General features: G+C 45.2%; 1 protein-coding gene across 1 annotated transcript in view; it reads left to right on the top strand.

The window, feature by feature from the left end:
* slc8a1b (solute carrier family 8 member 1b) overlaps nt 1–12,500 on the top strand; it is an 88,573-nt gene that overhangs the window by 74,594 nt on the left and 1,479 nt on the right. The window contains exons 8-11 of the mRNA XM_076161815.1: nt 770–955; nt 1,295–1,384; nt 6,067–6,170; nt 6,373–12,500. The exon at nt 6,373–12,500 is cut by the window's right edge and continues 1,479 nt beyond it. Of these exons, the coding sequence (XP_076017930.1) occupies nt 770–955; nt 1,295–1,384; nt 6,067–6,170; nt 6,373–6,645 (653 nt within the window). The 3' untranslated portion in view covers nt 6,646–12,500. The remainder of the gene's footprint in view (nt 1–769; nt 956–1,294; nt 1,385–6,066; nt 6,171–6,372) is intronic.

Genomic DNA, 12,500 nt, shown 5'->3' with positions numbered 1-12,500 from the left:
CACACACAGGAGAGTGCACGTGTTAATCTGTGTAAATGAGAGCAAACCTTATGTAAGACAGAGGTTAGAGCCTGAAGGTGAAGGTACAGACGTTTGTTGTTGTTGTGTTGGTTTGAGCTGCAGTCAAACAGAACTGAGTCTGATTATTCATTCACTTCACATTTATGGATCAGAGCGACAGCCAGAGCATCAGCCATGCAGGAGACCGCCAAGTGTGTGTGTGTGTGTGTGTGTGTGTGTGTGGAGCTGTTTTATTGAGTGAAGTTGTTTTGTGTTCATGAAGGTGTGTGTGTGAGACGGCTGCTGTCCACACACACACCTGCCGGTCAGTCAGGGTTTTGTTATGTTTTGTCTGATGGAGACAGATGGGGGGGCTGACTCTTCCCTTTGGGCCCGTAGGGACCTCCTGGTGCCTCGGGTCACTCTGAGCTCCTTTCTTCCCTGCCTGTCTCACAGGGCTTAGCTGAGTTCAGGAGGAAGTCAGAATTGTGTCCTACACAGGCTTTTCCAAAGTACTTTGTGGGGTTTCTATGGCAACTAAGGCTTTTGACACTGGCACATAGAATCCTTCATGTGTAAGTTGCCGCTCCATCCGTGGACGGTGTGTGTGTGTATGTGTGTGAGAGTGTAAATCCCCCAGATGGGCTCCATGTTTCCACACTGCAGTAACTCCAGTGAGGAGTAAATTAAAACTCTTCCTCTTTGTTGTGTTGACACCTTATTGCCCTCTTCGTCTCTGACTCGCCCCTCCGTCTTCTTTCCCCCCAAGGCGAGGATGATGACGACGACGAGTGCGGCGAGGAGAAGCTGCCGTCGTGTTTCGACTACGTCATGCACTTCCTCACCGTGTTCTGGAAGGTTCTGTTCGCCTTCGTGCCGCCCACAGACTACTGGAACGGCTGGGCCTGCTTCGTCGTCTCCATCTGCATGATCGGCCTGCTCACCGCCGTCATAGGTACCTCAGCCTGAACCTCCGCCTGACCCTTCACACCCGATAAAGCACATGGCAATTCTTACTTTAAAAAACAGTTTTATTGTTTTTTACGCTATAAAAGGTTTTTAAAGCCAATAAGTGAAAAATTATGTTTAGATTTTATTGATATTTCCAAAAAAATTATAATATTTTTAATCTTTATCTTTTTGACTTTTTTTCTTTTCTTTTGGAACGTTTTGATCTTTCTCCTTGATAATAATATTATAGTGTTGTGTTTATGTCTGTAGTAATATGGAGTATTTTGGTGATGGTGATGATGATGGTGATGATGATGATGATGATGATGGTATGTCCTTGTAGGGGACCTGGCCTCCAGCTTCGGCTGCACCGTGGGCCTGAAGGACTCGGTCACAGCAGTCGTGTTTGTGGCATTGGGCACTTCTGTACCAGGTGAGTGTGTATGTGTGTATACATGCATGTATGTGTGTGTGTGTGTGTGTGTGAGCTCTGATATTGATCCGTGGCTGCCTCTGACTCAATCATCCTAACGTCCCTCCACGGGGACATGGATGTGACATTTAGAGGTCTCAGTTTGGGACAGATGTGTCTTATATTCTTCTGTTCCCTGCTCGCTTTCATCTTTGTTTACCTGCAAGAAAGTTGTCCACCTGTCTCACAGCCACAGCCAAGACAAACTCACACAAAGAGGACAGAAGCAGGTGGAAACTCTGCAAACGGATGATAAGAATGAACTCTTCTTCTTCTTCTTTTGTGGTTGTAATCAGAGCCCTCACACAGCAGGAGCATCTTCAGGAACTTTACCTTGGTTTTGTATTAAAGCAGCGTCCACTTTTCTAGCAGAACTGAAGCTTTGAGACGCTTCAGCCTCCGGCCTCACGCTGGCTGTCTGATCATTATTTTTAGATGGGTCTGAAATATAAATGCCTGCTGAAAACAGGGAAAGTGGAGGATTAAGGGGACTTCCAGGTTCCCTGAAACGACCAAAAGGCCGTCACCTAGACTGCCCACTGAGTGGAAGGGATAGGGAGGGGGGGGTAGTTACTGACCTTCCCCACAGTCAAAGTCACTCCTGGACATGAGAGCTGCTGCCCCCTGCTGGAGGAAGCTTGATAAAAGCCACAGCAGAGCTCACGCAGACACACAGACACACACACCCTCACAGCCTCACAGCCCCACAGCCCGCCCACTGTGTGGCTCTGTGTCTGCTTCTGTGGTCTGCAGACAGCAGCATGGATCATCACTAAACAAGAGGAATCACATACGACCGCCGCCCCGCTAAATATGTTTTAACCTTGGCTCAGTCTCCTGGCTCTGTGCTCTCACACACACACACACACACACACACATGAACACTCGGGCGGGTAGTTAACATTTTCTGTTCACCCAAACAGAAGGGATGTATGACATTAAGGCTTGACATTAGATTCTTATGCTTACACACACACACACACACACACACACACACACGTCTACTCTCCCTCTCCTGTGTGTTATTAGCATAGGGCCCTCTGTCATGTTAGGCTCAGATGGTCACTGTCATGTATCACACTCATAGCTCTGCATGCTTTGGAGGCTCATAAACACAGAATCATCCCTGTGTGTGTGTGTGTGTGTTTCTGTGGGCGCACACACACAGGTACATACAGTGTGTGGAGCCACCGAGTGTGTTTCAGCCTTATTAACGGAGCCTCCTGTGGCTCTGCCTCACACACACAGACAAAGAAACAAACCTCCAGCTCTGTGTCTATTACAGTTAATAAAAGCCAGCCTGTGCTGCGACACCACAATGATTAACCTCATTTATCACTGTGAGCTGGACCAGCACACACACACACACACACACACACACACACGCACACACACAGCCGCGCACACACACGCATACCAGAGAATAAGAAAGCCAGAGGAGCTTTTGATCCGTATCACAGCACAAGTATGTATGTATTATTATTTCCTGTTGTGCTGCAAACACAGTGTGTGTCTCAGCAGGACGAAGGTGAGATAAGACAGGAAGTCAGTGTTGCAGGTCAGTGCCTCATTTAAAGGGACAGTAAGTGAGTGTGTGTGTGTGTGTGTGTGTGTGTGTGTGTGCTCATCTCAACACACCAACAGCTGCTTTGCAAAAACAGATGGGTTTTTATAAAATGGTTTGTTTTTATTGTTTACTGCCAGAAACACAGCAAACTGATGATACGCTGTAAACAAACAACATTCTAAAGAACAAAGTGTGTGTCTGTGTGTGTGTCTGTGTAATCACCATGTGGGAGGAGTCAGACGGCAAAGTTCCCCCTAACCCTCACACTAATGTGCTGCTGGCATTCAGGACTTAAGCAGACTTAAACTTAACTTGTAATTTGAAGATGTCGGATGATCGGCAGAGAAGCGTTTAGAGACGTTTGGCAAATACGGGTCCCATGAGAGCAATGAGAGGAAAGGTCTTGTTCTGATTCTGAGCTGGTGTCTTCTCCATTCAAACACAGGTTCAGGTCCAAAGCAGAGAGGCTGAGGGATCCGTACTTTTACTAGAAATAGATTTTTAATCGAATTACGGCTTTGAATTGCAGCAACATAAAATTCTAAAAGACATAACTCAGACCAAGCGACGTCAAAAGATGAGGAGGAGAAGAAAAATGCAAGTTGAGAGAGAGGAAAGAGATGGAGGAAGCAGAGGAGGAGGGGGAGGGGGAGGGAGAGGTTGATTGACAGAGAGGAAGAGGAAAAGGGCAGAAGAGTCTCCAAGGAGACGCTCTCTCACAGAAGGAGCTGCGAATGGAACCTGTTACTTACATGCACTTCTGCAAGCTCAGACACACACTCACACACACACTCACAGACACACACACACATACACAGACACTCACACACACACACTCACCCACTCAATCAGGCACACAAGCACTCCAAACCAAATTGACACACACACACGCCTTTGCCAGCTGGAGGAGTCGGGGCATCAGATTGGACCCAGGTGGCATCATTGACCCGAGTCCCTGTGTCTACACACACACACACACACACACACACACACAGAGAGAGAGAGAGAGACTCATTTAAGCCCAGCAGCAGAGATGTCCTTGAAGCTGTAAGGTGTGTGGGGATATTTATCTTTGCAGTGCTGTCTGCTCGGCCTATTGCCTCTCTCTCTCTTCCCCCCTCTCTTGCTCTCTCTCTCTCTCTCTCTAGCTCTCTCTCTCTCCCCCCCTCTCTTGCTCTCTCACTCTCTCTCTCTCCCTCTCTCTCCTCCATCATTCCTCTTTCACTCTTTCATCCTCTTCCCTGGTGCCAGCTTGGCTGCCATTTTGAGAAAATCATTCCACCTCTTTCCTTCATTCACATCTCTGTTTGAATCCCTGTGCTCTCTCTCTCTCTCTCTCTCTCTCTCTCTCTCTCTCTCTCTCTCTCTCTCCCTCTCCCTCTCTCCCCCTCTCTTTCATTTGGCAGCAGAAGAAAGCAGCAGAGCTCAGTGAAGAAGAGAGGATGGCCAGAAAATGTGAAAGAGAAGCGAGTGCCAGCTGACATGAGGCTGCTTGCTGTTTGTTTGTTCCAGTAAGCAGCCTATTGTTTAGCTTGGCGCCGCTCTGTTGGTCTCGGTGTTGATCATCCCTGTGGGGCCGCAGTTTGGCAAAGATGAACCCGTCGCTGTAACCAATTTGGATTATAGACGGAGAACCAAATGTGGCTGAGGCAGCGTGAGAGGATGAAAGGTTGATGTTTCTAAATGAAGCCTCTCAGTCTGAACACACTCACACAATTTAACAACAGTATGCAACATTAGAAAGGGTCTGCTGCTGTGCTTTGGTTTAACTATTGAAGCAAAAACCTGATTCTTCTGAAGCTCTTGTAGACCTGTAGGCTGTAGAATGGATCCATGGAACCACGTCGTCTTAAAACGAATGCTCTTCAGACAAACAAACGATTTCTGACAACAACTGTAGCATTCTTGTTTGTTAAGTTTCCTCACTTTCAGAGGTTGGTTACGCTTCTTCTTCTACTGTCGCTCCATCCAAATCCCTCCATTGAGTTTGTACATCTGAGACTCCGCCTCCTGGTTATGGCGTGTATCTACAGTTGACTTTCCGATGTGTGGAGGAGACCAGGCTTCATTCCCTGGCTACTGTTGATTTTTACTGTCAACAACCATGAAGCTGGATGGAGGAAGTATGAGGAGCAGAAGCAGGAAGGAGCAGCAGGAGCCTCCCAGAGTCTGGAGCCTGTTATCTAGGCTAGGCCATGTAGGCCTGTTATCATGCAGGTGATCAGTGTTGTACTCAGAGGGCAGAGCAGTCAGATGTCTGATGGTTGCAGAAAGCAGAAGGTCACGAGGTTGTTTTCCCTGTTAGGAGCTGAAATGTGCATAATTCTTTGAAAAGGTCAGAGCAGTGAAATCAATGAGTTTCTTTGGTATTGGTGGGCGTCACCTTTCATACAAAATGTCATCTGAAATACACTTCCTGCTTTGTTGGAACACGATTAAGGCTCCGGGCAAAGCAGCCGACTGAGGCCACGCTGATGGAGATACATGCACACACATACAAACACACACACTCACATACATGCATACATACACACACACACCCATACTCACATCCATGCATAGATATATACACACACATATACACACACACACACACTCACATACATGCCTACATACACACACACACACATACTCACATCCATGCATAGATATATACACACACATATACACACACACACACACTCACATACATGCCTACATACACACACACACACATACTCACATCCATGCATAGATATATACACACACATATACACACACACACACTCACATACATGCATACATACACACACACACCCATACTCACATCCATGCATAGATATATACACACACATATACACACACACACACACTCACATACATGCATACATACACACACACACCCATACTCACATCCATGCATAGATATATACACACACATATACACACACACACACACTCACATACATGCATACATACACACACACACACATACTCACATACATGCATACATACACACACAGATAACATAAATGTGATCACCCTCTCTCTCTCCCTCTCTCTCTCTCCCCTCTCTCTCTCTCCCCCCCTCCCTCAGACACCTTTGCCAGTAAGGTAGCTGCCACCCAGGATCAGTATGCCGACGCATCTATCGGTAACGTGACCGGCTCCAACGCTGTCAATGTTTTCCTGGGCATCGGGGTGAGTGTTCATTCAGCTCCATTGATTTATGATTGTTGACATTATTTGATCTCCTATGTAATTGTTATAGTTTGTTGCTAATTGGATGTTGCTGCTGCCTCGTGTCTCAAAGATGTGACTGAGGGTCAAACGCGTCGCCTGTAATCAAGTCAACCCTTTGTGTCGTTGCTGCTCTCACGTCTATTTGATTGTGTCTTGACAGGTGGCTTGGTCCATCGCCGCCATCTACCACCAGAGCAACGGGGATGAGTTCCGGGTGGATCCCGGCACGCTGGCCTTCTCCGTTACGCTCTTCACCATCTTCGCCTTCATCAGCGTTAGCACACTGATGTACCGACGGCGGCCGGAGATTGGCGGCGAGCTGGGCGGGCCGAGGACTGCCAAAGTCCTGACCACCATGCTGTTCTTCAGCCTGTGGCTCCTCTACATCCTCTTCTCCTCTCTGGAGGCCTACTGCCACATCAGGGGCTTCTAAGGAGGCGATGGAGGCGAGGATGGAACAGGAGGAGAACACGGAGGAAGAAGCCGAGGGGCGATGGATGAATGGTTGGATCTGAAAATCACGGCTGGCTCATTGATCGATCACTCCCTCCCTTTAAACAACAGATTGAATGATGGATGAATGAATAGATGAAGGAATCCAACAACTTAGAATTAATGGAAGGTACAGATGCATGGAAGTACTAAGACCAGCTTAGGAGCCAGAGACACAGCTCAGAAGACGGAGATGAAGCGAAAACGAAGAAAAAAGAAAATCCCAATCCGTCCATTAAGCCATCTCCTAAATGCTGTTTAATACACTAAACATCGCGTCTCCCTGGTTAAATACAGACTCAAAGTGCAGTTCAGCAAATTGTGGAGTGCTACCTCGAGTCCAAACAAACTCACACACCTTCACAGCTTGAAGTCCTGTATCCACCCGACTCAACCCACACAGGAACAAAGAGATGAAGTAACTTTATCAATACTGCTTTCGTATTTGTACGTGTACGCGTGACCAGATGATCGGGAAAACACAATCAGAAACCAGATGTAAATGAAAATCAACTGTGGTTTGTGTGAGAAGATGGTCGAGTACTGTGAAAAAAAAACACACTGTCTCATTTTGCTGTTGCTGCGTGAGACGGACTCTGCGTTGGTGTTGGAGGTCTCTTTGGCCGCTCGCTGTCCCAGCCTGTAGAAATGCTGAGTGGACTCTTGTGCAGGAGGGCACGTTCAATGAAGCAAAAGGTTTTGAAACATCACTGAGGATAGAAGTGTAAATAGAGAAAGCTGAAGGTTCATCACAGCTCCATTCTTTTCTTTCTGAATGTCTCGGTTAGGTCATGTGCTCTGGAATGAGCTCTCTTGCTGTTTGTTTTATAGATGTAAATGATTTAAGGTCTAGTTTGAATCAAGAAGGGGTTAGTGTGCTTTTACCTTTAATGAGGCTGTGTCTGAGGAGACGCGACGGCCGCTCTACCGTTTGAAACTGTTAGAGAAACTATTATCATTGCATAAATTACTGCGATAATATTTTGTAGTTTGTTTGTTTTTCAACTGTGGACTTATGGTTCCTGGGATTTCACCAATGGCATTACCACATCATGTGTCAATCATAACAATGCAATAGACGTAGACACTTAGACACCGCCGCCCTCTGTGAAACCTCATCGGTTGTCCGTTTCTTAAATCTGCTTCTGTCAGTGTTTATCCCACCTACATGCTGCGCTCCCGCTGGTTCAAGCATCTGCTCAGCAGCTTTGCTTATTACCTTTGCGTGCTTTCTGCGCCCTCCCTCTCCCCCCCCCCCCCCCCCTCCCCCGGCTGGTCTGTGGACCAATCAAAATCCTCAAGGGCTTTGTAAGAAACAGCCACTAATCCCTCACCCTTGACTTATAAATCTTTACAAAGATTGGTGTTCCGGGTTCTATTTCTAGGGGATTTGTATTCCCTAATGCTTTGACACCATCAATATTTAATACCACACCAACTGCGATGTGAAGGATTTGCTTGAGAAGAATGCACACATGTGTCAGGCCAAGCATCCAGACTCACCTGAACCCTGGGGGAAACGATCTGATGCTGCTTTCATATGTAGGCAGCCTGTCCACATGATGGTCTTACTCTGAACGTCTTAAAAGAAGCTGCAAATTCGGCTTTACATGATTTTTTTATTCAAGGCCAAGTGCTTGAATGAACAACCGTAATCTTATCTGCTTAATGCTTCATGTAAGCTTTGCAAACTTATCATTTTCATCCTGAGAAGAGACTGTTAAAGTTATTTGCAATCGATTGTGATAGATGTTGTTACACATAGATAGATGTTCTTCTTGATAGCTCACAGAGATCTGATGGAAATCTGTTAGAAAGCAATTTGAATAATGAATAATTGCAATAGTGAACATACTAAATATACTTAAGCTTTTTCTCACTTCTTAAAGCTTGGAGAAGGGACTTAAGTATCATATTCAGGCTTTTCAACAAGGACCAATTGAAATCGACCACCGTCAAAACCCACAACAGTGATGTCGGAGCAGTTTTGCCTCAACACACATGCAAGCAAACAGGTTCACCTCATAATCTTGGTTAAATGTTGCTCGATTTCAGAGAATTATAGCATCAACTGCGAGGGGAGACCCACTGTAGGGCTTTGACTTATCTTAACATCTACGGACACAGAGATACGAGCATGAATCTAAGAGCCTCCCGCTGACAACCAATGAAGGAACAAAGATGGAGTGCGGCTTTGTTGCGTGTCCTTCCTTACCGCCATTTGGACTGAAACTTCTCCAGATCTCTGTGGGCTTAATGCGATGGCGGTCGGGCCGGATGAGTTTGGAAGGGAACGAACACTTTCTAATATGATTCATACCTACTTCAGGCTTCTTTGAAACACTTAATCAATACTGGGCTAGACAGTAAAGTAGTTGTAGTGATCAATATGAAGAATATAACCATTAGAATAATAACTCAATAATCAACCAATGAGCTGTCAAATTATTCAATCCTAGGAACAACCCATGCACAGAGTGAATTTACAGAGAGTGCTTTCCCTGTAGGGTGATTAGTGACAGAGCCTCTCCTTTACCCGGAGGCCACTCTTTCATTCTTGAAGCTCAGCCAGAGGTTTACATTTCAGACTGTTATTCTACTAGATTTCGTCTTATACAAACTTACTGTATATGTCAGCCTTCTAAAAGTCCACAATTTGTAAGCCAAGGGCGCCGTGCTGCATGTGTAAATGAATTGGCCAGAATTTTCCTGCTGACGTTGTGTTTTTTACTTGATGTGTAATATAATGATATTTTAAATGGCATCTGTAAATGAAGTAGCCTGGGCTAGTTGTGATCCATTGAAACTTGGCAACAATCGCTCTTGTCACAGAGGTTTGGAACCCTGTGAGACATGAGCTTTGAGCAGAGCCCTGGATTGTCTGAGTCTGGCAACCCCCAAATGTGATTCACTGAAATCTTGCAGATTGATTGATTTATTTATACATTGTAGTAAGATGGCTGGGATAGTAAGATCTAGTCAAACATCTATTGTTCTGGGTTCAGGTCGTGGAGCGAGCTCAGTGAAATGGTCAAGATGTTGCTCTCCCTGGGGGTGGTGTTCCCTCAGTTGATGGTATATAGTGTATAATCCCTCCATCATATTCTGGGTCTGCCCCGTTGCCTCATCCTCATTAGAGATGCTTAGAACATCTTCACAGGGGGTCGCCCAGAAGGCATCATGATTTGGATCCTGAATCACCTCAGCTGACTCCTTTCAATGCAAAGGAGCGGCGCTATCAGTCCAAGCTCCCTCCAGATGAATTTAGCAAATGTTTCCATGGCCCAAAAGCTCCTCAGCATGTCCCTCAGAGTCCCAACTCCCTGCAGAGGAAACTCATCTCACCCACCTGAATCCACAACTCTCCACTTTTGGTCAATACCAAGTTCAATATTCAATACCAATACCGAGTTCAGGACCACAGGAAAGAGTCCGAACGTAGCTCAAAAAAATTCAAAGCTTTGCTTTCAGGCTCAGCTCCCGCTTCACCACTTCGCAACACGCCATCCGCATCACTCACAACAACTACGTGTTGCTCAGTTTTGAGACAAGCTAATCACACTAATCGTCATACAAAAATGTGGGTAATTGCCAAACTCAGCACAATCTGTGGCTCTCATTAGAGTAGCTGTTTTCATGTGAAGGCCTTGGAGTGGAGGTTTACCCCTGTTTTGCCAAAGGGAAATCTTTCTATCTGAAACTTCCTGTTTGCAGTCTGACCTATAAAGGATTTTCTAGCCAATGGATTTTTCGTAAAAACAGCAAATATTATCCACGTCATTGTCGAGCTGAAGAGAGCCAAAAAAAATCCTTGATGTTGTTTTAAAGCGAATAAGAATCTTTCTTAGTGATGACTTTGTATGCATTTGTCTCTTCACTGGCACCAAGCTTAAGGTTTGAACACTGTAAAAAGTTATGCTAGCTTCTGCAAAAACACGCTTTGAAGCTGTTTACGTCATGAGTAAGTTCAGCAGCGTACGTCTGGAGCGTCTTTGCTAATGCTTAATATGGTTGGATTTACTCAAACGGTGCCTGCTGCCTAAGTTTGTTTGAGCGAGCTTGTGCAGGAATGAACGCTTGCAGTAATGTAGTGGTTTGCATCAAATTAGTTTGCAGCACAATTTTTACAGAAGCTAACACTTATCATTCATGGGAATTTAGCTCTTTTGCTGCGCACCGCCCCTTTCAGCGTATTTTCCGCGACTTAAGCTAGTCTACCTGGAAGAACAAAGGCCGCTCAAAGCCCGGCACAGTCTAGACCATGGAAGGAAGTCTTCATGAGCAAACCAATAGCTATTGTCTCTGACTTAACTGTAGGTTCTTTACTTCACCAGACACAAACAAGCAGGTTCATTTTTTGAAGTTGCTTTTCCAGGCTAACAGGTCCAGGCTACCTTTCCTGCGTTCTCCTAGCATCGCTAAATGAAGTGGGTTTCTGCATCTTTCATCAGTCTTTGTCAACCTTGAGTATTTTGTACATATTCGATGGTAAATATAGTATTTACAAATACTTACATTTAACTGCTCCTAAGGTACCGATGGTCACCATGGGCAGAGACTTGGTGGCACCACTTTGCACAGGAGAGCCTTACAATCCCAGGGGTCTTATACTTTGTAACTGAGATTCTTTAAAGACTAGCATACAATATTTGGACGTCCTTTCCATGTTCTTGGCCCCTCTCAGTCGTATCCGTTCTACCATTACGGAGATACGAGGGAGACCTGTGACGTAATCAAGATGTCTTGCATGTCTCACAAGCATACATAAATCATTGTTAGTGTTGAACAACAAGCTGTTTGCTTGATACCATAGCTTGCTAACAAAAGTATACTCATTTTGAAATGATGTAAATGGCTCAGTACAGGAAATCAAATTAGTAAATTCCAATTCAACAAGCAAATGGAACAGAAAGGCTGAGAACAGGAACTTTAGCACTAACACTCATGCGATTTGTTGTCAATACCTCATGATGACACGCTTGTCAATATCAATAACCAATACCAAAACCAAAAGTGTTGTAAAATAAAGGGAATCCGTTCATTTACCGATGCTAGGTTAGCCGTTAGCTGGGAAACCGCTTCCTGCCCTGGTCTGGGTTGTTTGGCGTGTCGGCACTTTGCAGGCTGTAAATATGAGTAGAAACTTAACTGTAGACTACAGTCGATTTTTACTATTCTATTGTTTTTGGAAAAGGGGGCGGGGTTTAAAATGAAGGAAAAGCATTGCACTGTTTCCTGTCGCTTAAGCGAAACAACTTCTACGCCGTTTCAATGTAAACCTTAACAAAGTTAACAGGTTTTGTTTTTGATTCTGATGTAAACAATAATAATGTATCTGATGTTTAAAAAAAGTGTTGAATCAGTTGTGAACCATTAACAATGTTGCTTCTGATGTAAAGATCGAGGATCGGTCGCCTTGTTCACCTCGTGACCAAGCGTCTGCCTGTCAGACTGCAGAGAAACACCAGGCAGACAGACGGACAGATAAGCCAACACACAGACGCGCGCCCCCTGCTGGTACGGGCTGTGCATCCTCATTGCCACGGCGATAGCGTACAGTGGAAAATTATTACCCGTCCTTGAAGTAACTTTGGACCAGTGGAACATTAAGAGGAAGACGATAAAGCAAAGAATAGAAAGAAAGAAGATAAAGATTAAAAGATATATAAACAAAAAAAATGAAGTTACAGCCATAAGTTGATTTCTGGGTCAATGAGACTGAAGACGACTCAGCTCTGCCCAGCATGTGTGTTGTTATGGTGTCTATCTGTCCCCATGTCTCTCTCTCCCTCTCTC

This window comes from Genypterus blacodes, unplaced genomic scaffold, assembly GCF_046128005.1.
Source record: "Genypterus blacodes isolate CSIRO-AG114 ecotype Tasmania unplaced genomic scaffold, CSIRO-AGI_Gbla_v1 ptg000115l_1, whole genome shotgun sequence".
Classification (NCBI taxonomy): Eukaryota; Metazoa; Chordata; class Actinopteri; order Ophidiiformes; family Ophidiidae; genus Genypterus; species Genypterus blacodes.
The sequence above is the reverse complement of the archived record's forward strand: the minus strand, read 5'-3'. Positions and strand labels throughout refer to the sequence as shown.